At 61.2% G+C, this 26,802-nt stretch overlaps 3 protein-coding genes and 1 non-coding gene across 10 annotated transcripts in view; 1 reads left to right on the forward strand and 3 right to left on the reverse strand.

Moving 5' to 3' along the window:
• The window catches only part of Arid3a (AT-rich interaction domain 3A), a 28,582-nt gene extending 21,682 nt beyond the window's left edge, over positions 1-6,900 (reverse strand). Inside the window, exons 1-3 of one of the 4 annotated variants that reach the window (XM_027952396.2) lie at positions 6,843-6,900; positions 2,633-3,263; positions 1,574-1,895 (exon numbers count right to left, since the gene is read on the reverse strand). In XM_027952396.2, the coding sequence (XP_027808197.2) occupies positions 1,574-1,895; positions 2,633-3,015 (705 nt within the window). In that variant the 5' untranslated portion in view covers positions 3,016-3,263; positions 6,843-6,900. Of the gene's footprint in view, positions 1-1,573; positions 1,896-2,632; positions 3,264-6,089; positions 6,147-6,251; positions 6,338-6,409; positions 6,572-6,842 lie in introns of those variants that run through there. The other 3 variants (XM_027952393.2, XM_027952394.2, XM_027952395.2) reach the window with 3 other exon arrangements.
• Positions 6,901-9,511: 2,611 nt separating this feature from the next.
• Positions 9,512-13,301, reverse strand: Kiss1r (KISS1 receptor). The gene is made up of 5 exons (XM_027952756.2): positions 13,058-13,301; positions 12,259-12,383; positions 11,781-11,916; positions 11,261-11,493; positions 9,512-11,126 (listed from the first exon to the last, which is right to left on the reverse strand). Exons 1-5 carry the CDS (start codon positions 13,299-13,301, stop codon positions 10,692-10,694), a joined length of 1,173 nt encoding a protein of 390 aa, XP_027808557.2. The 3' UTR covers positions 9,512-10,691.
• Positions 13,302-15,497: 2,196 nt separating this feature from the next.
• On the forward strand, positions 15,498-24,424 carry R3hdm4 (R3H domain containing 4). Of its 4 annotated transcripts, XM_071604769.1 has the most exons (9): positions 15,800-15,912; positions 17,332-17,451; positions 20,407-20,561; positions 20,883-21,007; positions 21,377-21,500; positions 21,636-21,721; positions 22,200-22,285; positions 22,390-22,445; positions 23,431-24,424. In XM_071604769.1, exons 1-9 carry the CDS (start codon positions 15,839-15,841, stop codon positions 23,532-23,534), a joined length of 930 nt encoding a protein of 309 aa, XP_071460870.1. In that variant the 5' UTR covers positions 15,800-15,838; the 3' UTR covers positions 23,535-24,424. The 4 variants fall into 4 exon arrangements, with proteins under 4 accessions (XP_071460875.1, XP_071460870.1, XP_071460878.1 ...); XM_071604774.1 differs by lacking the exons at positions 15,800-15,912; positions 17,332-17,451 and adding an exon at positions 15,498-15,583; XM_071604777.1 differs by lacking the exon at positions 21,377-21,500.
• Positions 24,425-26,510: 2,086 nt separating this feature from the next.
• Positions 26,511-26,617, reverse strand: LOC114106021 (U6 spliceosomal RNA). The gene has a single exon (XR_003585133.2). It is a non-coding gene; the product is annotated as a U6 spliceosomal RNA (small nuclear RNA).
• Positions 26,618-26,802: the final 185 nt, after the last annotated feature.

Below are 26,802 nucleotides of genomic sequence, written 5' to 3' on the forward strand. Positions count from 1 at the left end.
GGCCTGAGATGCTGAGGGGCCTCCCCGTCAGGTCTCGGGGTCCCCTTAGCAGCTTTCTGCTGCGGGAGGCACCTTTGACCCAGACTGGCTTGTCCCGCAGACAAGCTAGACCCCGGCCCTGGTGGTCAGCCTCCGCTCCCAGCTCACCGAGGGCTCTGGGATCGGGGAACGCCCCCTTCGGCACGGAGCCTGGGGCCATCTGGGTGGCGTGCAGGGGTCCAAAGGGCCGTCCCGCAGCGTGACCTTGAGGGGTGGAGGTGCCTGACCAGGGCACACTGGCCTAGGCTCCCCAGGGGCCAGGCCCAGAGCACCGGAGAGCCTCCCTCAGTTCTCAGCAGAGGACCCCTGTCCTGGGGAGGCACTGCTCAGGGAGGGGCACCTCAGGGGCCAGCTGAACTCCTGGTCCCAGGGCACAGTGTCTCTGGGATACCCCGAAACCCTGAGGGCCCCCTGAGCAGGTACCAGGCGGGGTGGGGCCTGGTCACACCCAAGAAGAGTGACTTCTACCAGGACCAAGAGCCTGGGGGCAAGGACACCCCACCCAGTGGGAAGGCGGGGGCAGGTCAGTACCTTCCCGTGCTGCCAACCCCAGGCGCCTTGGAGCTCTGTCCCTCACCCAGCCACCACGCAGCTTCCTGACCACTGAACCTGCCCCTGGGGGCTCTCCTGCCATGCTCACAGTGGGCACGGCCAGGAGCCGGCCCCCCCAGGCCCCTCGTGCCTCCTGAGGCCTCCAGGGCAGGCAGCCTGGTGCTGGGAGGCTGAGGTCACCTCCTGTGGTGGCCCCTACTTGGAGCCCAGGGTTTGGGTTCCACTGGACGCACCCGGAGGTCAGGGCAAGGCCCAGCTGGCCAAGGGCCGGAATGCAAGCCCAGCCGGCAGCCGGGCCGCCATCTGGTTTCCATCTGCCCAGCCCAGTGTGGCCCAACTTCAAAGGACCCCTGCAGGCCACTTCCTCTGGCCCAGTCGCCTGGCCTGCAGGAAGGGCCAGGGCCGCCCCTGCTTCCTCCACCCCTCGCAGGGCCCAGGAAGCTTCTCTGGCATCCATAAGAGCCCCTGTCCGCTCAGCCCCAGGCCTGACTGTCCACCACGGTCATGGCACGTGTTGGCTCCTGCTGCCTTGGCAGGCACCCAGGGCAGCCAATAGGGACCCTCAGCCACCTCTTGGGCAGGCTATCAGTCTCCCGCCACCACAGCCAGGGCAACCCCCCAGCCAGCTCTCGAGAGATGGACTCCCCACCACACACCCACCGTCCGGGTCACCCAGCCCCACGGCTACACCCCAATGCCCCCTGACAACAGAGGCTGCCAGCCTCGACCAGCTGCCCACCCTGCCCATGCTGGGCCCCCAGGGGCGTGTCTGTCGGGAAAAGTGGAGTTTGCAGAGCTCCCAGACAGCTCCCCACATCTGGTGCCCACGTCCACTGCACTGGCCCAGCCACCTGGCCACGCAGAGAAATCTGGGTGGTGGCACCCACCGGATCCTCAGAGCCCAGGGGGACTGAGCATGGTGTCACGGCCAGCCCGAAGGCCCGTGGCACCCCCCACACCCGCACTTGGCCGCAGAGCCCACCTGCTTGAACTGCTCCTCGTAGGTCCAGTCCCCGGGGTCTGGCGGCTGCGGCTGGGGCCCTAGGTGGGCGGCCCCTCCAGGGTGGGCTGGGCCAGGCCCCTGCCGCTCAGGGCCGCCTAGTGCCCTGGGAGCACCCTCCCCACGGAAGGCCTGGGCTGGCTGCGCCTTGCGTGGAAACAGACCGGCAGAGCCCGGGCCCAGGGGACCTGGGGGGCCCAGCCCCTCCTCCTCCTCCTCCCCCTCATCCTCATAGTCGTCCTCGTCCTCGTCCTCGTCAGCCAGGTCTTCCTCCAGCTCTTCCTCCTCCTCCCACTTCGGCTTCCTGGGGGGCACAGGGCACAGGTCAGAGAGCAGGACGTGGCTCCTTCCCTCCGCCCAACCTTGTCTCCCCCCTGAAAATGGGAGGGAAGGCCCCTGCCCATAGGGCCTGCAGTCTGCGGGCGCCCGGGATGCCCACGAAGTTCCCAACTCCAGGAGAACCTGAGCGGCCCTGCCCGGGGCCTTGGCAAAGGCTGCTCCTTCTGCTGGGCCTGCCTGACCCTGGCGCTCCCCCTGCCTGGGGAGCCCAAGTCCTCCTGCCCAAGGCTGGCCCTGGCACCCGCCTGCCTTCCCGCATCCCTGGCATGGCCTGGCACCATCTCCTCTGCCCATTGTAAGGACCCCAGAACACTGTGGGCTCCCTGAGACCAACAGGGTCTCAGAGACACCTCCCTGCCAGGAGTGGGCCCTGTGGAGGCCCGGGCAGTGTGTTCCACACAGGCCAGCCTGGCTGCAGATTTTATCTGCCCCATGGCTGAGATGCTCCAGCCACACCCAGGCCCTCAGTCACACTGGACACGCGTCCAGTGTCCAGCTCCAGGTGTGACAGCGACCCCCACACTGAGGGTGCACACCGCCAGGGTCTGCTGCCCAGGAGGACAGTGGTCGCTCCTTCAAGCCTGCCCCCCCCCAGCACAGGCATGTGCTCAACAACCGCCCCCCTCAGTGACGGAACCCCAGGGTGCCCTCCCTGCAGGGAGTGAGGCTCAGGGATGACACCCGCCGCGGGACACCACTCACAGGTCTTCATCGGAGCCTAAGTCCTCCAAGTGTGTGGCATCTTCAGTGTGTCTGGAGCCTTCCCCGCCTTGCCCAGGCAGGGCTGGTGAGCCCGGAGCCCCCTCCTGGGCCGAGTCCTCATCCTCTGAGCCTGGGGGCCCGTCCTCAGAGCCCCCAGGGCTGGGTGGATGTCCCAGGCCTGCTGCAGCAGCCCGCATGGCAGCCAGTGCGGCCATCTGTGCCCGCTGCATATGGGCATTCTCAGGTTCTCTGTCCTCATCGAGGGGGGCCCGAGCCCGGGGTCCAGTGGGGGGCTCGGGCAGCGGCTGCTGCCGGGCCTCCAGCTCCTGGCGGGCCCGCTGCTGCCGCTGCAACAGGGTCTCCATCACTGCCTGCAGCTTCATGGCCCTGCGGGCCAGGCCGCCACCACGCCGGGCACCAGGGGTGGGTGGCGGGGGTGGCCCCGGTGGGGAGGGGGCCCGGCCACACTGCAGCGTGGGGGCCTCGGGGGAGCCGGGACAGTGCAGGGTGGCGGGGGGCGGGGGCGGGGGCCGCCGGCTCAGGCTGAAGGCTGGTGGGGCATGCCAGTGGTGGGTTGGGGGGTCCCGGGTGCCAAGGCTGGCGAGCGGCTCATTCACGGGTGTTCAGAAACCTGGGGGTGATGGAGACAGGGGGTGAGACTGTGTCTGAGCTCCTCGGGCCCCATTCACCCACACGGGACTCCAGGGGTCTCAGGGGCCCCTCCTGTCCCGGCCACAAGAAACACACTGTCCCCACTGTGTGCACCTGGAGACCCGGGTTATTGCTTCATAAGCAGAGCAGAGGGGACTAGGCCTTCCTGGCCTCTGATTGGCTATAACCAGCTCCAGACCCCAGAGTCCAGGCAGGTTCTGGGTTCTGGTTCTGAGTTCCAGGTGCTGCCCACGTCCAGAGGGGCCCCAGCATCCCGGTTCTCAGATTAACAGAGACAACAGCTGGCCCAGATGGAGTGCTGCCGTCCAGCAGCCCAGCCAAGCCTCCCACGCCTGCTCCCACGGCCTCCCCATCAGCACCCCAGCCCCTCCACCTGAGAACACTGTGGCAACAGTGCCCAGCTCACTCGCTACCCTCACGTGGGCAGAAGTGGGGCCACCCAGGTGCCAGAGGAGGAGCCAGGAGTTCTGTGTGACAAATGAGGGCAGCAGAGGCTCAGCAACGCTGTGCCGCAGGACACCAAGCACAGGATCTGGACCTGTGTCCAGGTGACATCAGAGCCTTCCCTGGTGCCATGCTCTCTGCAGGGGTAAGGGGTCTGAAGTTCCCAGTCCCTGGAGGCCCCAAGTGGGGCAAATGTCCCAGAATGCCACACACCTGCCCAGCTCCCCTCCCAGGGGTCCCGTTGCCCCTCCACCAACTCTTAATTGTGAGGGCTCCTGCAGGGATGTCCCAGGACCTGGCAGTGGTGAGCACCAGGACCCAGGTCCCACCTTGGGCCCTCACCCACCAGGCCACACCCCACCCGCCCAAGCCTCCAATAAAACACCAGGCAGAACCCAACAGGCCCTGATGGCGCATCACTGGGACAGGGCGGGACAGAGCTCCAACCTCCTTTCAGGATGGGGTACAGAAGGCACAGCTCTACACCCAGCTCAGGGGCAGGTGGGCCCAGGAGTGAGGCCCGGGCAGCCCCCAGGCCAACAGGGGTCCCAGCAGCTGGTACATCTGTTGAGCTGCTACCACCCAGGGAACTCCTCAGTCACCAGGAGTCCAGCACCCCTCCTCGGGCATCCTTTACTCAGACCCCTGGGATCCCGGGAGAGGGGTAAAAAGGCCAAGGGGGAAGGGTCCATGGAAAAGGGAACGGCCACATCTCCAAAGGGCCAAGATATCCCTGTCAGTCCCTTGAGGGCAGGGGTCCAGGTCACAAGGACCTTCTCAGAGGCCATGGCACTGGAGAGTGACTATCAGAGCCTGGTCCTCCAGAGGCAGCAAATGCAGCACCCCCCCCTACCCCCAGGGCTGCTGGCCATCCCCACCTGACCCAAGAAGTGCTGAGGGGACATTTCTGGCACTGACTGGTCTGGTCCCTAACCCTTCCCCCACCCTCCACAACTTCAAGATGAGCCCCTCCCCACGGAAATGCTCCAGGCAACGCCCCTCTGGGGGGGGGGGGGCAGAAGGAAGAGGCCAGAGGAAGCCACTCCTCCCCATCACCCCCCCTCTGCAGGCCTCCTGGGTTTAATGACCCTTCCGGGTCCTCCATGGGTGGGGGAGGGGATCAGGACGGGCCTCCAGGCTGTGGCTTGAGGAGGGGGCAGGTGGGAACCCCGGAGTGCCCCTGAGCCAGGCCTGGGTCCCCTGATGCGCTCCATTAACCCTACCCGGATAACGCCCACCCCTGCAGACCCCTCCCCCAGGAGTCCTTTGTCCTCGGCCCCCACCCCCACTTTATGACAGGCCCAGGGACAGACATTCCTAGACGGGGATGGGGTGCAGGGTGGTCGCAGGGATCTGGTGGGGTGGGGGCGGGGATCAACCAGGGACCACACCCTCCCCCCATGCGTCGGGAGAGAGGTCACCAGCTCCGCGGGGCCTTGCAAAACACGGTTATTTAAAGAGTTGTGCAAGGCTGGGGCCCGCGGGTGGCGAAAGGGGCCCCTCAGTCTGCAGAAGGAAGAGAAGGGGGAGGGGAGGGCAGAGAGTTGGGGAGGGGGCTGAGAAAGTGGGGAGGGGGGCCGGAGGAAGTGAAAAAAGAAAAACCAAAGACGACTACAAAAACCTCGTCCGGATTTCAAAGGCTTCTTGGAAAGCGACCGATTTGCATGGGGGGGGGGGGGGGGGAGTGGGTACGCTTGCGGCCCGAGCGGCTAAAAACGGAAGATATTTGACAAACCCGCCGCCGGCCGGCGCGAACGTTGGAGTTGACACACGCGCGCGCGCCCCGCGCTTCCTGCGCCCGCTTTTGTGTCTGGGGTGCGCTGTAACTCGGGAGAGGGCTCTTCCCTAGGACCCCTGCCAGAGACCCAGGGACCCGGACCGAGAGCACTCCGGGGCACAGGGCCCCTATCTGCATTGGAGTGGACACTATAAGTAAACGTACTAGGCTGGACAGGGTCGCCGGGAACTCTCGGGATTCGTGAATACACACCGGTTTCGAGTAAGAAAAATGAAATAAAACCCCAGAGCGCAGCCCCCTGCGCGCGCGCGCGCGCGCGCGGAGCCCATTTCCTTCCGCCAGGTCCAGGGGAGCGCGCACTCACGACCCTCAATTGCCCCGCACACCCCGGTTTGGACAAGAGCATGAATTTCACCCACTTTATACGGAGTGAGGTCTCCTAGTCCGACGCAGGGGCAAACGCCCAAACCGAGACCAACAAGGGTCCCCTGCCCAGTCCTAGACCCTCACCGCACCTCTACCTAACTTTGGGAACCCCTCCTAAGCTTCCACCGCGCACTACGCGCAGCCGGAGGCCGGAACCCGCGCTGCAAAAGGCCTTACCGCGCGGGGCAGTTTGGGGGGCGCATGCCCGCGGCCCGGCGTCCGGCCTGCCTGGCCCCGCCCGGCCCCGCCTGGCCTCCCTGGCCTCCCCGGCCTCCCGGGCGCCGGTGCGCACTGCTGGCTCCCGGCCGCCCGCGGGGCTAGTGCCGCGCGCCTACTCACCGACTCTCCAGCAGCGTCCGTGTCTACACCCCCATCCGCCCGGATTGGTACGAGGCTCCCGGCGCGCGGCCGGCCCCCCGCCCCGCCCCTCCCCCACCCGGCTCTCACCGCCCCGCAGACAAATCACCGGGTGACAAATCGCTCTCAGATGCAAATACCTCGCCGGTGATTCAGCGCCGGCCCGGGACGCGGGAGGGGTCTCTCGAGGCCCTCTCCCCCTTCCCCGGACGCCCCCCGGCCCTCCGCGCTCAGTCCTTCAACTCACAACTAGCCTGGGGGGGGGTTGGGGAGGGGGAGAGAGTGGACTGAAATTTTCTGGTCTCGGCCCCTTTAAATGATAATAAATAATAAAAGGGAAGGGGAACAGAGCCACGGGACGCCCCGCCCCCTGCCTAGGGACAGTGGGCAAAGTGCGCGTCGCGGCCCCGAGCGCAGAGGGCTCTCAGTGCGAGGCGGGGCTCTGAGAGCGACTGAGGTGGAGGGAAGGGGTTGGGCTCGGCTCCAGCCCCGGGTGTGCTGTAGCTGGGGGACCCCAAACCACCCGAGTCCGCGAGCTTTCCCCATATTACCTGGCAATGGGCATGGACCTACCCGCCCCGGAGTTGCACCTTCGCCCCTTAGGCTGAGCCGTCGGCGACCGTAACCTCACCCCCGAGCGTTGGTTTCCAAGTCTGCGTGCGAAACGGGGTTTGAGACCCGGGAAGGACCGGGCTGCGGTGACCCGGACCAGAGTCGAGACCTGCGGGGTCGCACGGAGGGCGCCCGCCCGCGGGCCACCTGGCCCGGAGGCGGGACGCGAGGTCCTGGAGCTGCGAGCAGCGATCCCGTGCGCCCCGCCGCAGGCCTCGGAGCCCAGCCGGCAGCTGGCCGGGACCCGCACCTGGGGATCGGCGCCCTTCCCCTCCCGGCTCGGGCGGGGCCCGTGGCCAGGCGCTCGCCCTGCCGGCCGGGCCCCACCGAACTGCGCCCCGGCCCGGCCCGGGTAGGGCGAGCGCTGTGCCGGAGAGGGCAGCGGGAAACCCTCCCGGGAAGGGTGCGAGCCGCCCCCGCGTCGCAGTTTCTCCCCCTGTAGGAACCCCGGTTAACTCAGCCCGCTGCTGTCGACTTGAGGGTGGCTCCAAAGGAGGAGGCAGCATGGGGGGTTGGTTACCCGAAGGTCAGGAGGGGAAGCTGCTTCCCCCAGCTGGGTGCAGCATCCCCAGGCTAGGGGCCGGGAGGGCGAGGGGCTGCAGCAGCCACAGCTGCCTGCTGGGAGGGGGCTCCTATTTTTAGCCCGGGAGGGAGCTGGGAATTTACACCCAGACTTGCTGGCTCCCGTGTATCCTGGGATGCCCGGTGATGGGGGAGGGGGACCTGGCAGCCAAGGGAGAGTGTGAATTTAGGTCAATGCCAGCCATGAAGTGGGTACCCCAGCCCTACGAGGTTTGGACAGACCATTTCCTGGAGCCCCTATGAGTCTGGGGACACCCCCCAAAGCTTTAGCCTGATACCCACCCAATCCTGGTCACTCATCCTATTCTCACTCTCTATTTAGGGGTGGATCTTACAAATTCACCCAGGCCTGGTTCTCAAGCTTCTCCAAGTTAAACCAAAAGTGCCCACCTCCCCACATGTATTCCTTCTCAAGCATGTGTGCACCTCTGTGCCTGTGCCCTGGCCCCTGCCTGGCCTGGCCTGCCCTTCCCCAGAGGGCCCCTTGGCCTGTGTCCTGGGTTCATATTGGTGTCCTCCTCAGGTTCCCTCTCTGGCCTCTCTTCACACCCCCACCATGCCTCAGATCTTCATTGAAGCCTTTTCTATTTTGAAATAGCTATTTATTTAACCCCTGTATCTGGCTTCCAGGGGGGCCCTCAAGTCCTGAGGACTAAGATGTCAGATGAAGTTGGTTAAATGTTACCTCTCTGGCTTGCTTTCCCCCAGGGCTTTCAGTGTGTGTCTGCACAGGGGACTCCAAAATAATCATTTTTAAAATCTGAAGGAGACTGTTGGCCCTCACCTCAAAGCGCGACCCTCCATTGCCATCCATACATATTTGAATACTGAATTTATTGACATTAGGCAGAGAAGCCAGGGTCCACGAAACGTATGCTTATTTATTTACTTTTATAAAAAATATCTTTGAATCATCAATAGATATTTGTTTTATTCGTTTATATGTGGTGCTGAGAATGGAACCCAGTGCCTCGCACCTGCTAGGCAAGTGCTCTGCCCCTGCACTACAAACCCAGCCCACTATTTACTTTTATTTAATAAGCAGGCCTTAGGGATGTGGCTCATTGGGAGAATACTTGCTGCCCATGGCTCTGGGTTCAATGCCCAGCACAGTTAAAAAGTCAAAAAGGAGATACCCCAGAACATAATAATGTAGGCTGCATTAATAATGAATCCAGCCCGAAATGTTTTCAACATCTTTTCACGGACGGGACCCTCAAAACGAGTGCCTAGGACATGAGAAGTGCATGATGTGACTGTGTTTGTCCCCTTTCACAGCGGGTACATTTCCTGCTGGGGGTCCGGGTTGGGTGCGAATGAGCGACCCCTGGGCGTCCAGCAATCATTTGTGGGGTGAAAAGAGCGAGATGGATTCGTGAGACACGCGCGCCACTACCTGGGCGCCGGCGGCGCTGCTGCCTTCTGGGCGTGGCTAATATCTACTGGGCGAGGCTTCGTACGAGAGGGTGGAGCCCTGCCGGGGGCCGCTAGGTGGCGCCGTCTTACCTTAGAAAATGGGATTCCCAGGTTGGACTTGGGGAAACTGAGGCCCACAAACCATTTCTCCTCTACTTTTCCTTTGCTTTATTTTTGTAGTACTGGCAATGGAACCCAGGTCCTTGAACATGCTAGGCCAGTGCTCTATCACTAAGGTACATCACCAGCTCTTCATTTTGAGACAGAGTCTTCCTAATTTGCTGGAATTTGTGATCCCCATCCCTTCTCTTCCTGGTTACTGGGATGACAGTATGTATCACCACCATGGCTTTTTAAAACTTTTTTTATTTTGAGAGAATTATAAATTCACATGCATTCCTAAGACATCATGCAGCGAGATCTAGTGTAAGCTTACCAAGCCTTCCTAGTAACATCTGGCAAAACTATAATCCAGTATCACATTATGACATTGACATCGATATAATCCACTATCTTATTCAGATTTTCCATTTTACAAGGGTGTATGTGTGACTCTGTAAAGATTTATCACCCATTTATCCCCTGTCAAGTTCAGGGTTCTTCACCCCACCCACACCCACCCCCCGCAATCATCCCTGACCCCTGATGGCCATTTCCCATTGTTCTGTCCTTTCAAGAGTATTAGATCATGGAATCCTGCATCTTGTGTGCTTGGAGTATGCTTTCTTCACTCAGCGTTCTGTTCATGGAGATCCAGCCTGTGGTGCCCATGTCAGCACTTTCCTTGCCCTGTGGCCTCTGTGTGAACAAGGCACTGTTTGCATACAGGCCACTCATTGGAGGGCATCCGACTGTTTCCAGTTTGGGGCTCTCACAAATAAAACTATGAGGATTGGAGGACCCACTTCTGTGTGGACTTGGGTCTTGTTTCTCTGTGATGGGTACCTGAGCTCCCTGCTGGTGTGTGCACCTGTGTTTATTCTCACAGGAAGTTCCTGCAGCTCCCTGTGCACATACCACAACACACTTGGTGTTCAGGCCTACTGTGTACTGGGTCTTGGAGACACAGTGGGAAGCAGGTCACACAGGAACCCCAGTGGGTTCAGCCCAAGAGGATCAGACCCAGAGTGGCATCAGCACTGATTAAGCCTAGGGGGTGCACCTGACCCAAAATGAATTATTTTGGGAGGCCTGGAGCCCTGAGGGTGCTTGTTCTGCAGGGTGACTGAGCTCTGCAGCTCCCACAAGGAACCAGGGCTCTCCCTGCCTTTTTGAGTGGGAGTTGTGGGGCTCCTGAATTGACAATCCTGGTTTCCTTCCAGAAGTTTCTGCCAAAGAAGCCTGCCATGCAGGGAGGAGGCCCAAGCAGCCAGATGAGGAGTACTTACCCCTGGTCTGCCAGAAGACCAAGCACCCCCGAGCTTCCAGGTCTGGCCCAGAGTCTTCCGCTGAGCCTATTTCACATGTTTCCAAGATGCACACTGTTTTCACATTTTAACATCACTAAAGTTGAATGGCTCTTACATGTCACAGTCAGCCACATGATAGTGTGTGAAAACACCTGACCCTTTCTGGAAAGATGGAGAAACTACCACTGTTAGCACATCCTCAGTTGCAGGAATAACAAGCCACAGTTGGAGTATCACAGGCAGTCCTATGGGAAGGTAACAACATTTTCACTGATTATCTGGGATGATGATAAAAATATTAATAATAGAATATTCGCTGCTGCTGAAGCACGCCCTGCTCCAGAGGGGCCACGCGGATCCCAGGGAGTGAATGAAGTGGCTCAGAGAGGAGCAGTGTGCTCCCCTAGTATGCACAGCCCCTCCCTGCTGCCCCACTGCTCCTGGGTTTTGGCGTCCTGGTGGGGGCCGGGCGTGCAGCCAAGCAGTGCAGCTCCATGTTGGGGACCTGGAGATCCGAGGGTACAGGCCCACGGGGCCCGCGTTGGCGTTGAGGTGCACAAGGGCACACGCGTCGGAAGGCCTGTCGGAAGTGGGAACCCAGGAACGCGTAGAGCACCGGGTTCAGCGCCGAGTTGCTGTAGGACATGCAGTGTGCCCAGATCTTGAGCGCGTAGGCGGCATAGCTGCGAGGGTGCCAGGCGCCCGTGGGGCCCAGCGCCTGCAGCACCAGAAATAACTGGATGGGACCCCAGCAAGCAGCGAAGAGCAGAACCACCGCAGCCACGAGCCTGGAGACCTTGGCGCGCACAGCTCCCGCCCGCTCAGCCAGCAGCTGCCCCTGAGGGCGGGGAGCTGGTTAGAGGAAAGGACTGGGCTAACCCCTCAGAGATCCCCCACCCGACCTCCTGGGTTCAAGTTCCCCCAGCTCGCCTCGGGCCTCGGGCACCGCCGCCACCCAGCTCCATCGCGCACCTGCAGGGTGCCATCGGTGGGCGCTGGTCGCACGGCGGCCCGGCCCAGGTGGCGCAGCATGGCCCCGTAGCAGGCGCAGGTAGCGAGCAGCGGCAATAGGTAGAGAGCAAGCAGATTGTAGAGTGCAAAGGCGCGCTCAAGAGTGCGGCTGGGAAAGGCCTCGCTGCAGTAGGTGCGTGGTCCCGGCGACAGGCGATGCAGGGCGAGCACCGGCGCAGATACTGCGGCAGAGCCTGTACCACAGGCGGGGAAGAAGATCCAGCCCCTGGCAGGAGGGGCGCGGCGGCTCGGGCTCCCGCCCCTTTTCCCCAGGTGTCTTCGGGTGTTGCATTCACTGAAGGCCTCCTAAGGGCCGCTCGAGCCTTCCATACCCTGGGTGTCCCTCTTTCAGGTAGACCCGGTGGGCTCGCATTTCAGATGCCCAACAGAGGCCAAGAGGGGGAAGGACGGTCCAGGACAACCAGGCATGCATACATTCCCCCCACCCCCCGCCCCTGCTCGCACCCCTTATGGCACTCACCCACCCAGATGCTGAGGCTCACGACCAGGGCCAGGCGAGGCGTGCGCCGATGGAGGGCACGCAGCGGGAAGACGGTCACGTACCAGCGGTCCACGCTCATAGCGGTCAGAGTGGCGCAAGTGGCCTGCACAGAGACCTGGAAAAGCCGGGAGTCAGGCATGTGCCCTAACCTTCGGTCCTGCCTGTCTCCCCACATGAGTGGGAACTAGGAGAGGAGACCCGGAGATGCCGACGGGGGAGTGAGGGAGCCACTGGGGAGTTGCCTGATAACCCAAGTCTGATGGTGGGGAAAACCGACCGGGAGCTGCAGAGGCCGGCTGCCGTACCGTACCACTTGTGCCTCCACCCCGCGACTCCAGCACCTCCTCCTGCTGTTCCGCTGCACCCCTCCGCGCCCAGGCCCGCTCACTCCCACTCACCCGGGCGCACTGCGGTCCGCCCACCTCCCGTGGTTGCGCAAACCCTCCACCCAGAGCACCTGCTGAATGTAGTTGACGAACTTGCACATGAAGTCGCCCAGGACCCAGGCGGGCAGCGGGTAGAGCAGGGCCGTGAAGGGCACGCAGCACAGCAAGAAAGTCACATCGGTGGCTGCCAGGTTGGCTGCGGGCCAGGGAGGAGTGGACACTAGTCTCAGCTTCTTGACTCAGCCCCTGGCCCCCCAACCTTATCCCAGGACCCCCCACATCGTTATCTGGAGACATTGGGGTGCTCTCCGTTTCCAGAACGGGCCGCGTGGTCATTCTGGCGTGAAACATTCTGCTCTCCTCCGAGCAGGCCTTTGCCCCTGTTTCCTAGTCTCCAGACTGGAGACAGTGGTGTACCCCCAAAGCCACCACAGTAGGAACCCTGGGCACACACCTGTGCCAGGTAGTGCACCCCATCTCACAGTGCACGAAGGGAGACTCAGAAAACCACTGAGGAGAGGTCGCGAACAGACCGCAGGCTCAGCCCCTTCCCCCGCCCCTCCTTTACTTTGGAAAGACACCAGGCAGTGGAACAATGTGACTTCCGCCAGCGACAAGGCTCTCTCCGAGATCACCGCTCAACGCCCCCTTTAATTTCTCAGCCACGGGGGAGTTGCAATTCTGGAGTTTGTTCAGCAAGCTTAAAGTTCAGGGACCCAAGGGAAAGGACGCCAGGGAGGTGGGGTCCCTGCAGGAAGAAGCTGGGTCTGTAACGGACCCAACGCGCCTCTGGGGGCGCCCTGGCCACTCGGCCCTAACAGCGAGCGACCTGGGGACCTGTGGGCAGGCACCGAGCGGCGCCACACTCACCGATGTAGAAGTTAGTCACCGTACGCATCTGCTTGTGGCGGCAGATTACGTAGATGACCAACGAGTTCCCGACCAGGCCAAGCAACATCAGTGCAGCAAAGAAGAGCGGCACGAGCCAGGCGTCCAGGAGCCACGGCGCAGGGGCCAGGCCGTCTGAGGTGTTGACACCGCAGCCGGGGCAGCCCGACGTATTGGCCGGCGCCCACCACGATTCATTGGGCCCCGACGTAGCCGCGACGCTCATGCCTCACGGTCCTCTTCCTCTCCACCGCCCGCGGGGGTTGTGTCCCGCGACTGCCGCGCGGACCCTCCTCTCGATTGGCGGCCTGCGGGGTGCGCGCGCGCGCGGAATCCGGAATCCGGGAAGGGTCTCGGCTGGAGGCGCTAGTGCTAGTGGGCGGCTCCGCTGGGCTCGCCGGCTCCTGTGTTCGCAGCGCAGCTGCCGCACGTTTATACCCTGCACCCCCCACTTTGTCCCCGCCTTCGCTCCTCTCCTGCAGCCGCCCGTCTCCTTGCTCGTTCCACTGCGTGCGCGCCCACCATCCACCCGCGCAGCAGCCTTCCCCTGTGCCCTCCTGCCCGCGCACCGCCAGGGCTAGAGCGCTGGAGGGATGGGCTGAAGCATTGTGTTGGCGGTGGAGCCGGGGAAAGGAGGCTGTGTGGAGGCTGAAGGACCGACCTCACCCGCAGGTAGACTCACCACCAGAGGGACTGGGGCTCCAGGAACCTGGGCCAAGCTGAGTGTGACCCAGCTTTCAGGAGAAGCCTGGATGAGGGTGAGAGGGTTTGTCCACAGGAGACTAGGAGCCACGGAAGTTTTGGGGCAGGTGAGGGATATGCCAGATCTGGCTGGTTTCTGATGTTGCAAATCGGATCTTACTGAGTGTCTTCTCCCACCCATCTGGCAGCAGTTGCCTAAGAGCTGCTGGGACTTAGGTGTTCTTTTCCAATGGCAACAGGAAACAGGTGGAGGGCACTTTACAAAGGCAGCAACCATGACCCCAAATCCCACAAATGTCCACAGAAATTTACCCAGGCCTCCATCAATGTCTTGGGTTCTGGGATGTTCCAGCTACCATAGAGACCAAAATGGGCAAAGCTCAATAGCTAGTTCTTGCACAGTGTGCATGATCCCCAGTACCCACAGGGAAGACCCACAAGGGGAGCAGAGAATAAATGTGTGGCTCATAAGTGCATCAAATATCTCCAGAAAGCTGAGCCTTGTGGATAACAGATGCTTCCCTGTTTCACCCTGTTATGCCTTTAAAAATTATTTTTAACTAGGTGTAGTGCTGTTCACCTGTAATCCCAGCTACACAGGAGGCCAAGGCACAAGTTTGAGGTCAATTTAGTAAACCCTGTCTTGAAAAGATTGTGTGTGTGTAGGTGTGTGTGTGTGTGTGTGTGCGCGCGCGCGCGCTGGGGATGGTCCAGGGCCTCATACATGCTAGGCAAACACTCTAACACTGAGGTACATCCCCGGCCCTCAAAAACAAAAACTTTAACAAAGGGCTGGGAGTAGAGGTCATAGGTCAGTCGTAGAGCTACATCTCTGGGTTCAATCCTGAGTACCACACAAAAAATTATTCTTGATGATGGCTTGAAAAATCAGAAAAGGAAGTGCAATTCCTTTGAGGCAAAAATGAGGGACGGGTTAGGATGAGGGGCTGAAGATACTAGGTGGTTGTGGGGGCCTGTTTGGGGAAAGCTGGCCTGGGAATGGTCCACCAGGGGACGGGTGGCTGGTGATTCTGGAGTGTGGCAGCTCCTGCACCGACTTTGGGGGTCAGGGAGCTGGTTGTTTGGGGGCCGGGGAAGGTTGAGGAGGTACAGGACAGGTGTCCTGGGAGCAAGACCCCTCCTTCACATACATTTATTGAGCAGCTTCCTCCTAGGAAATCCACCTTCTGGTGCCTGCCCCCTCCCAGTCCCTCCCCCTGGCGCCACCAGTTCTTTGGCCGGTTTCCACATTGATCTCCAGGAGGTCTCAGAGTATGTGCTCTGTGAGACTTTTAGCAGATTCTCCTTTTATTCTTATTCCCCCTAGCTCTTTGTTAAAGCCATCAGGCCTTTGTCCCACCCCATGTCCCCCTGGGCAGGCCCTGCCAGGTCACATCCTAACAAGGTCCTCTGCTCCCTGTCCGTCTTAAGGCCTGGAAGAGGGACTCCAGGCTCTACAGCCATTGTCACCTTACCCTTACTCTCTCCCAGGGCTCCCTACGACCTCGGGACAAAAACCCAACAGACCCATCATCACAGGGTACGTGGCGCCCCTCCCCCCGACTCTGGATGCCCCGGGGCCTTCCCACTTCCAGAGTCACTTCTGCAGGCCACTAGTCCAGTCGCGGAGGCCTGCCCCGACCATCCCGGGTACCGCCCCCCTAGGGGGAGGGCGTCTGGGTCACTGCAGGTCTCCGGCGCGCACCACGCGCGAGTCCCCCGCGGGCCTTTGTGGATGAATAAAGCGCTAGGGGCGGAAGGCGTGTGGGCCGGCGGCGTCCGCGTTTCAGAGACCGGTAAACCGAGGTCGAGCCTGGGACCTGCAGGGGCGCCCTGTCCCGGACGCTGGGAGGCCGGGGGCGGCGGGGGAGCTGGTGCGGCCCGGGTCGCCCCCTCGCCGCCCCCATCTCGGGAAGGAACCGCTCCCAGGCCCGGGCCCGCGGGGGACGAGGCTGTCCCCGCCCCGTGCAGCCCGCGACTCCGCCCCGGCCCGCCCCCTGCGGCCGTCACTTCCGCCCGGCCCGAGCAGGCCCGGCGGCGGCGTCCGCGGAGGCGCGAGCCATGGTCGCGCTGGAGAACCCGGAGGGCGGCCCGGAGGCGGCGGCGGGGGACGCCCCGGGCGGGCGGCGGATGCTGTGAGCGCCGGCGGGCGGGGGGGTCGGGCCCGCGGCTCCCGCGACCCCCTACTCCCCTGCTCCCCCGGGCTCGGCCCCGCTCCCCCTGCCCTGCTGCCCGTCTCCGCTCCCCTGCTCGTCCCTGCTCCCTCCCCGCTTCTCTCCCTCGGGGCTCGGCGCCCGCTCCCCGCCCCGCCCTCTGCCCCTCTCCCCTCCCCCCTCCGCTCCCCCCGGTCCCCCCCCCCCCCCCCCGGCTTACCCCCTTCCTCAAGCTCGCGTGCTCTCCCGTCCCTGCCCTTTGGTTCGCGGTTTACTCCCAGACGTGGCGGTCCTGTTGTCACCCAGGTGCCAACTCCCTGGAAACACCTGCCCCGCTCGCTGGGTGTTTGCTGGGGGGACACACCTTATGCCTTACTTATTCCCGGGCCCCTGGGTCCTCTGCCCGCTTTGGTCCAGCTGAACGAGGTGGAGGCGAGTGCGGGGAAGGCTGCTGTGGGTGGGTGAGCCTTTGCCCACCTGCGCGGGTCTCGCTGGCTCTGGGTGCTCACCTGTGTGGCGGGTTCTCTGCGCCGTCGGGTTACCTGCTCCCACCTACCTGGTCGACAGTCCTCGTGGTTTCCCTCTGGGTAAATTCCCATATTAAGTGGGGATGGAGGCTTATTCTGCCCCCCCAATAGGAGCCTATCCATCTGTCAGCAGAGTGCACCCCGACGCCTGCAGCGTAACCATATGTGGTGGACTTTCCCAGGGCGCTGGACTCTGAACCGGGCCTCCTAGAAACCCGTGAAGTCTGCTGTGTGGTCCCCACTGCGTCCCAACATTCCCCATTGGTGGGCCCTGTGTCAGCGTGGGTTCTATCTTGGCCTCCTACTGGTGTGGTCTTGCCACCTGGGTCAGCGCTTCTGTGCCCAGGTTTCCCTGTCTGTAAAGTGGGATAGTGACAGTGGCCTCTTCCAGGAGCCACTGGGGTTAGTGAGCAGACACTCCAGAAGTGCCCAGCAAATGGGTGTATCCTTTCTGTGAATTTTATTTTCCCTCTGTGTGTGGAAGGACCCCGGGGTCTGGTGCCTGCTAGGCAAGTGCTCTACCACTGAGCCCCAGCCATTATCATTTTTGGGGACAAGGTCTCAGTTACCCAGGTTGACCTGGAATTTTTGATCCTCCTCCTTGGCCTTTTGAGTAGCTGGGATTACCTGGACCGGCAACATCTGTGTTTAATGGTCGAACTAACGTCTTGATAGTGGGTATTACTTTTTTTTGGTCCTGGGGATTGAACTCAGGCACTCAACCACTGAGCCACATCCCAGCTCTATTTTGTATTTTATTTAGAGACAGGTTCTCACTGAGTTTCTTTTTTTTCTTTCTTTCTTTTTTTTTTTTTTTTAGTTATACATGGACACAATATCTTTATTTTCTTTCTTTCTTTCATGTGGTGCTGAGGATCGAACCCAGGGTCTCACGCGTGAGAGGGGAGCGCTCTACCACTGAGCCACAACCCCAGTCCTCACTTTTTGCTGAGGCTGGCTTTGAACTTGTGATCCTTCTGCCTCAGCCTCCCAGGTCTCTGGTATTACAGGCCTGTGCCACTGCGCCCAACAGTGGACCTTACTTTTAAGTGGATTCACCTCTGCATCTTCCTTCTGCCGCTACTGCTTTGTTATTTTAAGGCTTATTGTTACTGTTGGCATCTCCACTGGGAGGACTCCAGGCAAGAGGGCCTCTTTCCTGGGGGGCATTTGGGACCCAGAGAGGGCTTTTGCTTCCCCTGGCTCCAGGCTCCTCCCCACGGATGTTTTTAAAACTGGGGTGTAGATACCTGTGGTGTGGATGGGTAAACTCCTGTGCAGTTTCAGTGACAGTCACCGTCCCTGGCTGGCCTGTGCCTACCTGCCTGGGGCTCTGCCCTGCAGCTGGTGCTGGGGCCTGTCACACCCGCTGAGTCACCTACACTTCCTGCTGGAGGAAGTGGTTCCTCCCGACCCGGGGAGGGGTGGGTGCCAGGAAGGAGTGTTTTTGTCCAGGGGAGTGGCTGCCAGCAGGTCCCCTCACTGAATGTTGGAGCCAGGGAGGGGGGATGGGGGCAGGTGTTTCTACAAACTCGCCTGCTCCGGCACCTCCCCTCTGTCTTCCTCTGGGTGCTGGTGATGCCCACAGTGTGCACGTGGGCTGAGGCTGCCGGGTCTAGGAGCCCCAGATACCACTCCAGGCTCTCAGTTTCCTCCTCTGTAGAGGGGTCTCCTTGGGGCGGGGGGCTGCCTCTGAGTGTGTGGGCGAGTTGCGGAGGGCTGGGGCAGGGGCTCAGTGGCAGAGCTCTTGCCTCAAAAGTATGAGGCCCTGGGTTCGATCCTCAGCACCACATAAAAATAAATAAACAAAATAAAGGTACTGTGTCCACCTACAACTAAAACAGCATTAAAAAACAAAGAAAGGCGTGGTGAGCCCCACTGTGGGCCCCTGCTTGGGGATCAGTGAGGCCATGGTCAGGCAGTGAACAGGCGAAACGGGCCAGCTGGGGAGGCAGGAGAAGGGTTGATGAGCCAGGTGGGGACAGGCCGTTTCTCCAGGGAGTGGACATGGAAGAGAGGCTGGGCTTGCGCAGACATCTGGGTAGACTCTCCTGGCCACCCTGGGGCAGCCCTGGTGGGTGTCAGTGGCTGTGCCCCTCAATCAGAGCCCCAAGGGACAATGTTTATTTTTTCCTTGTTTTTTTGTGGCTCTGGGCATCGAGCCAGGACACTGAACGTCGAGTTACCCCTCCAGTGCTCAGCTCCGCCCTCAGTGAGACGCGGTGAGCCCCTGGTCCCCGTGGCACCAGGTCGGGCTGCAAGGTCTGCCACAGGCATGTGGGAGCAAGGGAAGGGCCTACGGAGTCCTTGGCACCTTCAGGGCAAACCTGGCGGGTGAGGGGGAACAGGGAGGCTGTGGCCCAAGGCCAGCCCCAGGCTCATGTCCACATGTTGCTGGGGGGGCTGGAGAGGCCTGCTTTCTGGGGCCTCAGAGCCCTCATCTGTGAAGTGGGGGTGACGCAGGCCCTGCTGCATGTTATCAGCCTTGACCAGCTGCCAGGGTGGGGCTTGGGGCTGGGCAGGGTTGCCCAGGACTCCGGGGGCAGCCATAGGGACTGTGGCCTGGCTGCCCAGGGGCTCACTGGGTGCCAGCAAGCAGCCATGTGGAGGACTTGGTTTGCTGTGTCCTTGAAGCTGAGGGACTTGGGATGGCGACTGTACCTTGGCTGACTGATATATGGGTGGACTTGCCCCTTGAAGTGGCCGATCAGGGGACGGGAAGTAAGCCCAATGCGGAGGAAAGTCTAGGGAGCAGTCATCAGGAATGCTGCATGTGGAATGAGATCCCTGTCACAGGAGGAAACCAAGCAGTGTCCAACCCCTCTTGACTGAGTGCCCCTCCCAGACCCCAGGGGACTACAGGGACCTTTCTTACCCCACGGGCTAGAGCTCCAAAGAGATGTGCCCGTGTGTCCACCTGCCCTCTGCGCTTCACCAGAGGTCATTCTATAAGGAGCACAGACTGAATCCTGGGGGCTCTTTGCATGTGTAGCCCCAGTGGGCACTAGCCTCACTCCTGACCCCACAGAAGTGTCCTATCCCAAAGGTCCTGGATTCTCCTGTGTTTGATCTGTGTCCTGGAGACTCTGGGTACTGGGGCTGATGGGACTTGCTACTCCATCATGGAGTCCTGCTACTCTTTTGAGCACCCGTGTGTGGCAGGTGGGGCTGTGAGTGAGGCCAGCTCTGCCCAGTCTGGGGACCAATGGCCATGGGGCCTGGGGCCCAGAGTGAGCAGGGGAGGTCAGAAGTGGTCAATCCTGGTCCCCTGGACCCCAGAGGCCACCCTTGGCAGGTGCCATGAAGTTCTGAGCCTGGGGCCTCATCCTTGAAGCCTGGGGCTGACCAAGCAGGCTGTGCTGCAGTGTCTTCTCATCCCAGAGGGCCCAGCCTCGCCCTGGACAGCTGCTATGTCTTCTCTGCCCCTGGGAGCCCCTCAGGAGGCCTGGCCACCATAGCTCATCTGTTCTTGCAATTAGTGCCTCAAGAGGAGGGCCATTAGCTCCCAGGGTCACTCCTTGGCCCTGGCTCCTGGGAGACACTGTGGGGCCATCGTAGGTGGGCCCTGGCATTGCTCTGAGCTTCTGGGAGCTGCTCACTGGAATACTTGCTGTCCAGGGTGGGGTCTTGATGAAGTCAAGTTTCTCCGTGTCCAGAGGGGCTAGCCTTCAGGTCCCAGAGGCTGTGGGCCTCCCTGGCCTGTAACTGGAATCAGGCAGGCTTCGGGTGAGGGGCTGCAGCTTTTCCTGGCCACCTGGCTTGGCCCTGGCCAGGCCTGCTTCCTGCCTGCTGTCCCCGTGCACTGCCTGCCTGTGAAGTGAGGACTGGGGCCCAGGGTGCTACACCCGGGGGGCGGGGGCTGCTCACCCTGGGGGAGATGGGCAGGTGGTGGTGCCGTGGGTTCTGCCTGGGAGTTGCTGTGGTCCTGAGGGTCCCCTGCCTGCCACAGGCCCCTCCCGGGCTGCCTGCCCGCTCTGGCTGGCTCCCAGGTGAAGAGACTGCCTGCCTCCCGGCGGAAGCAGCACTTCATCAACCAGGCCGTGCGGAACTCAGACCTGGTGCCCAGGGCCAAGGGGCGCAAGAGCCAACAGCGCCTGCAGAACAGTGAGCAGGGGGCAGGGGCCTTCCTGGGGATGCCCAGCCTCAGATGGGAATGCTGTGCATGCTGGCCAGCCCTGAGCTCAGCACTGGGCCCTCAGACACAGACCCCTCACACCAGGGGATCAGGGCTGGGCCCGAGGGAGTTCTGGGCATTGGAGCTGGGGCTCTAAGGGGTGGGTAGGAGTTCCATAAGGCAGGGCTCTGGAGGCTGGATGGTCCTTGTACCTTTGGGGGGAAACAGTGGGAGAATGGAGTGAAAAGGCTGGGTGGTCATGGGGGTCCTGAATGCCACTGTCAGCCCAGAGGCTGCCTCTCCCCACGCAGCCCAGCACCTCCTGACTCTGCTGGAGACGCATGGGGACCCGCCTGGCCTGGAGGATGGGGACCTGACGCCCTCTGCAGCACCCGGCATCTTCGCAGAGGCCTGCAACAACTCTACCTACGTGGAGGTGAGGCTGCGCCTTGGCACCCCAGCCTGAGCCACTGCCGGGCAGAAGCTCCTCCTGCCCCTGGGCAGAGTCCCACCCCTCTCCGAAGGCTCCCGGCATCCTGCCCACCTGCTCCTCAGGCTGAAATTAAGGACTAGCTTGTGCAGTGCTGCCCCCAGAGCAGGCCCCCCGGCGCCCGGGGGTGTCCTGGCAGTGGCTTTCCCTAGCCTTCAGCTCAGACCCACACATCCGTGGGCAGTCCAGTGAACAGGCATCTGCAGCGGGACTTCCCTGGTGCGTGGCCCTCGGCGTCCGTTCGCTGAGCGGGAACAGGCTTGAGGCCCTCGGTCATCGCCGTGGTCTCAGGGCGAGCCTGCCTGCCTCATCCAGGTCTGGAATGACTTCATGAACCGCTCCGGGGAGGAGCAGGAGCGGGTGCTCCGCTACCTGGAGGACGAGGGCCACAGCAGGGCTCGGAGGAGAGGGCCTGCCCGCGGGGAGGACCGGCGGAGAGGTGGGGCCTGGGTCCAGGGGCGGGCCCTGGGGAGCTGGCGCAGGCAGACCTCCTGCGACCCCGCCCGGGACAGAGGGTGTGGCTTGGCGGGTGGGCGGGGCCTGCAGCTGGCATCACCACCCCTGGGCCCTGCAGAGGACCCTGCCTACACACCCCGGGAGTGCTTCCAGCGCATCAGCCGGCGCCTGCGAGCCGTCCTCAAGCGGAGCCGCATCCCCATGGTGAGTGCCTCGTGTCCAGTGCCGGCCTCCTGCCCAACCCACTCCCTGGGGCTGAGAATCAACCCAGGGCCTCACACAAGGCTGCCACTGAGCCGCACCCGCAGACCCTCCCGGGACTTTTTATGGCCTTTTCTACATCAGTTTCTCGTTTGAGGATGGGGTGAAGGGAGGCCTGTTACCCAGGGCACCCATGCAGTGGGAGGTGGTGGGGTACAGACCGTGATCATCAACACTGCGGGACCCAGAGATGGACAGGGTGCTTCTGGGAAGGAGGAGTTCACTAAGCAGGAGACCTAGGCTGGACAGTTGTGTCCATAAAGGTGCCTGGTGTCTTTGGAGAGTAGGTGGCCTCATGAGTGTGTCAGAGGCAACATTTGAACCCAGGGCTTTGGGCTGTGACCTTCCAGTCTTGGGTGTTCTGGCCCTTGGGCAGCAGGGCCCCATGGTGGCTTGAGCTCTGGGTCCCATTTTTCCACAGGAAACACTGGAAACCTGGGAAGAGCGACTGCTGGGATTCTTCTCCGTGTCCCCCCAGGCCGTGTACACAGCCATGCTGGACAACAGGTCAGGGTGGCGGGCAGCAAACTGTGTGCGTGTGTGTGTGTGAGAGAGAGAGAGAGGGTGGGGGGAACTCCTGCCCTGGCCACTCACTGCCCATGTGTCCATAGCTTCGAGAGGCTGCTGCTCCACGCTGTCTGCCAGTACATGGACCTCATCTCAGCCAGTGAGTGCCCAGTCCCCATCCCCACTTGGTCAGCCAGGAAGCAGCCTGGGTGGCAGGAAGGTGTCCTGGGTGGGTGCGGCTCAAGCAAAGGGTGGCCCTGGGATGCTGCCTTCACTCGTCAGAAATGCCCTGTGTGCCAGCCCCCTGCTGGGTAGAGCTGGGCAAATGGTCAGACATCCTCCATCCACACCCCCAGGGCAGGGGAGAGGGCCTGGCGGGGGTGTCCAAGCCTGGCTTCGAGGGTCTGTGCACCCTGAAAGCCAGCCCAGCTTAGCCTGTGTCTGTAGGCGCCCTCCCCAGGCCCAATGGGGTGGTCTCAGGACAGCCCCTCCCTGGGAGGGGCACAGCAGGCCCTTGCCAGCCCCAGGTGCCCCTGGTGTCCTGGCTTCCCACCCCTGTCTGTCTCCTGCCTGGAGTTGTTGCGAGGTTTCCTGGCAACCCTGGATGGCTCCGCCCCTGTGCTCTCTTAGACCAAGCTCCCTTTGTTCCCCAGTCTGAGGGTGGAGGGGCTTGGTTGGTGGGGCCCTGCTTGGCAGGGGTCAAGCTGTGTCCAGGTCTTGGAGGACCCAGGGCAAGGGAGAAGGGCTCCCAGACCAGCTCCAGCAGGGGCCAACATGGTGTTCCAGGCTGGTTCTGTTTGGCCAGGAGGGGAGGCACGCCTGGGGCCTTGGCACTGTGAAGATTCCTCTCGTGCAGACCGGGAGACCCACAGGAGACCAAATAGTCAGTGACACACACGTGAGAGTATCCACTTGGCCTTGAGCCCTGTGTGCTCAGTGTCTCTGCCTGAGAAATGGAGTTATTAACAGCAAATGCTGAAATGGTCCAGTCAGAGGCACTCAGGGCAGGTCTAGTCCTTGTGAGTCCAGCCTGGGGCCCGGGGACTGTGGCCTCAGCGTGCAGCAGCCCCGTGGCCCCTCCATCCACACTCTCCACATGCAGGGGCTGGAGTCCGTTAATTCCTGCCTGCTTGTCACTGCCACAGGTGCGGATCTGGAGGGCAGGCGACAGATGAAGGTCAGCAACCGGCACCTACAGTTCCTGCCTCCCGGCCTGCTTCTGTCTGCCTACCTGGAGCAGCACAGCTGATGGAGGCCACCCAGTGCCCACCTGCCACCTTGCCCAGCGCCAAGACATTGTGCCATCTGCTAAAATGCCTACCATGTTTTTAGAATTTGTCTTTAACAACTGCTGTCCCCTTGGGTGGCTCTCTCACCTTTGCCCTAACCGTCCTCTCTTATTCAGATGAACATCGGGGCTTGAGCTGCCCAAACTGTCCCAACCGTGCAGTGCCCCACCCCAGACTTGTATTTGGGTAGGAAGTTCTGACCTGGGTACTTCCATGTTTCTTTGGTTATTAGCTTTCTTGGCCCAGTTTAAAGCTCAGATGAGGTAGGAGAGGCTGGGTTTTTATCACTTTTTATGAATTTGGCATGATTTGTTGTAGATTTTTAAATTTCCTTTTTGAAGAAAGAAAAAAAAAAAAACAAACAAAATCACTTGTCCCACCTGGTAAATAGTGGGCTTGGTCACAGCCTTTGCTTGACTTTTCCTAGTTTTTAGCTCTTGGGTGGGGGGTGGGGGGTGGGGGTGGGGGTGGTTCTCTGCCCCTCACCCCAGGAGCATTTTCTCTGTGTGTGTGTGTGTGTGTGTGTGTGAGTGTGTGCGCACGCATGTCTGGGCCCTGCACCCTAGGACACCGCTGCATCTCAAGGGCTGGTTTTATGCTTCCTGATATGTCTGTGTCGTGTCCCATCCCGCCCTCCCTTTTATACTAGGGATCCAGGACTTCCAGCCAGAAGCCGCTGTCCTCAGCTACCCCGTCCCTCCATGACCCAGCATCCTCTGCCCCAGCCTGGCTCTGGCCCAGGGGTCCAGAGTATCCTCATGCTGGTGGGCCCTGCCCTCCTGTGTGCCTGTGCGTGGCTAGTTGTGCTTGGAGGACAGGGGAGTGTTTAATAAATTTCTGGTGCTCCGGCTGCAGGCTGAATGGTGTCTTTTAAGGTCCTGGTCAGTGTTCAGGCCTCACCCAGGCTCTGTGGTGAGACATACTGCCCGTGTTCTCTGAGACACCGCTAGCCGTCAGTGCTCTGCCATGCTGGCTGTGCCCACTGGTGCCAGCTGTGTGGCCTCAGGTGAGTCATTGTATGCATGTCCTGCAGCTGCAGTGACGGAGAACTGTGGGTCCCAGAGTGTCTCCTCCCTGGGGCCTGGGTCAGGTCAGGTGTGTGCCGGCAGCTGCCCCAGAGGCGGCCTCTCCTGGATCAGTGGCTGGTGGCTGTATCACCTGCCTGCCTTGGCTCTGGCAGGCTCCTCCTGGTGTGTCTTCACAGGGTCTCCCCTCTGTGTGTCTGGGTCCATGTTTGGCATGGACACTGGCCACAGGAGTTAAGGCCCTCTCACCACTATGGTTTAACCTGTGCTTCTGTAAGGACCCACTTCCATCAAGTCACACCCTGAGGTTGTGGGGCTAGGACTTCCATATGCCTTTTGGGGGGGACCCAATTCAGCCTATTACAGCACTTAATCGTGCCTCAGTTTCCCTGTCTGAGAAACAGGTCAGTACATGAAGTAGGTGAACTGGTCCCTGTGAGGTAGCTTGCTCCTTTATGGAAGACCTCTTGCTTCTTGTTTCTGATTATAATTTAGCATTCCCCCCCAACTTCTTTTATTCTTTCTTTTGGGTACCAGGGATTTAATGGAGGGGTGCTTTACCACTGAGCCGCATCTCCAGTCCTTTTTATTACTTTGAGACAGCATCTTGCTATGTTGCGGAGACTGGCCTGGAACTTGCCATCCTCCTACCTCAGCCTCCAGGAGGAGGGGGCCCCAAACCCATCTCCATTTCTATTTTTTCCAGCTGTTTGGGAGGGGATTTCAGACCTGAGGCTCTTCACCCAAGCGCCTCAAATGCCCTGGCCCAGTCATGGGGGCTATCTGCAATATCTCTTTTTTATTTTTTTTTTAGTTCTTGGCGGACACAACATCTTTGTATGTGGTGCTGAGGATTGAACCCGGGCCGCACGCATGCCAGGCGGGAGCGCGCTACCGCTTGAGCCACATCCCCAGACCTCTGCAATATCTCTTAACCTCATTGGGGAACTGGACCCTGGTCCTGGGCAGCGTCTGATATCTGGACCACTGTTTTGAAGGAGCTCAAATGTCTCCGACATTTCAGAAATTGAGGCAGAGCTGGCCCAGCGCGGCGTTAGGGCGGCAGGTGGGCCCGTGCTGATGCACGTGGAGGAACCAGGCTTCTTCTTAGGCTCTCATCCCCAGGGCCCCCCAGGGCACTGGCCCTTCTCCCTGGGCTCCTCCGGGCGGGAAGCGCGCTGTCCTTCCTTTGATGAGCCCAGGTCGCGGGAGGAGCGTTTGGGATGTATTGCAGATGCTGGGGACCGCGGGAATCCTGCGGATGGTGCGGGTGGGCTGCGCGCCAGGGTGCGGGCCCGGGTTCCCACCGAGTCGGTGGCCTGCAGGACGCTGCACTTCTCCCGGGAGCTGCTCCCGCCGAGCTCTCCTTGCCCGGACGGAGGGAGGCAGGGGTCTGCGCCCAGGCTGGTCTGGGCCCTAGGTCTTCGCCGCTGGTGGCCGCTCGCCGGGGACGCCGGCCTTCTGCCCTGGCGGGGTGATCGACACCCCTGGTGTCCTGGAGAAGGTCCCACGGGGCTCCGGGAGCGCGCCCCTCGCCCGGGGCCTAGGGCAGGAGGCCAAGCCGCGCCCACGCAGGTCGCACTGCGAACCCTCCAGTAAAAGGTCGGAAGCGCCGGGGAACTAAGCCCCGGGCCAGCGCGGACTGGAGCGCCGCCGTGGCCGCAGCTCGGGCGGTTCCTCGCTGCCCTCCAGGCTTGGTCACACCAGGATGGTCCTGCTGGATGGTCCTGTTGAGATGAGGCTTGAGGGTGCAAGAGCTTCACTTTAAGATGTCACCCGGCTCAACGGGTTCCCCACCGGGACCTCCAATGGAGCCTCGGGTTCCCCACCGAGATAGAGAAGGAATGAAAAGAGCTGAGATGCCTGTAAGAGAGCTTCGGGTTGCCTGCCCCTGAACCAGAATATCGCACCAAAAATATGGAACGCTTCACGAATTTGCGTGTCATCCTTGCGCAGGGGCCATGCTAATCTTCTCTGTATCGTTCCAATTTTAGTATATGTGCTGCCGAAGCGAGCACGACTGAGCCTTTCTCCATTTCGGTATTTACAGAGCAGACACTCAAACACTTTACAGTGCAGGTGAATATTCCTAAAACAATTTTAACAACTATTCAATCCTTTTAGTATATTACATCGGAATCAGCGCAACCAAATGAAATTATGGTCAAGATATGACAAAATATCTTTTTTTTAACTAAATATA

Source organism: Marmota flaviventris, chromosome 1 (assembly GCF_047511675.1).
Source record: "Marmota flaviventris isolate mMarFla1 chromosome 1, mMarFla1.hap1, whole genome shotgun sequence".
Classification (NCBI taxonomy): Eukaryota; Metazoa; Chordata; class Mammalia; order Rodentia; family Sciuridae; genus Marmota; species Marmota flaviventris.

Coding starts and splice junctions, on each gene's coding strand:
- R3hdm4 (XM_071604769.1), top strand. CDS start 15,839: ATGGTCGCGCTGGAGAACCCGGAGGGCGGCCCGGAGGCGGCGGCGGGG. Junction 21,501..21,635: donor CGGGGAGGACCGGCGGAGAG/GTGGGGCCTGGG, acceptor TGGGCCCTGCAG/AGGACCCTGCCTACACACCC. Junction 21,722..22,199: donor AGCGGAGCCGCATCCCCATG/GTGAGTGCCTCG, acceptor ATTTTTCCACAG/GAAACACTGGAAACCTGGGA.
- Kiss1r (XM_027952756.2), bottom strand. CDS start 13,301: ATGAGCGTCGCGGCTACGTCGGGGCCCAATGAATCGTGGTGGGCGCCG. Junction 12,384..13,057: donor GGTGACTAACTTCTACATCG/GTGAGTGTGGCG, acceptor CCTGGCCCGCAG/CCAACCTGGCAGCCACCGAT. Junction 11,127..11,260: donor CCACCGATGGCACCCTGCAG/GTGCGCGATGGA, acceptor CCCCGCCCTCAG/GGGCAGCTGCTGGCTGAGCG.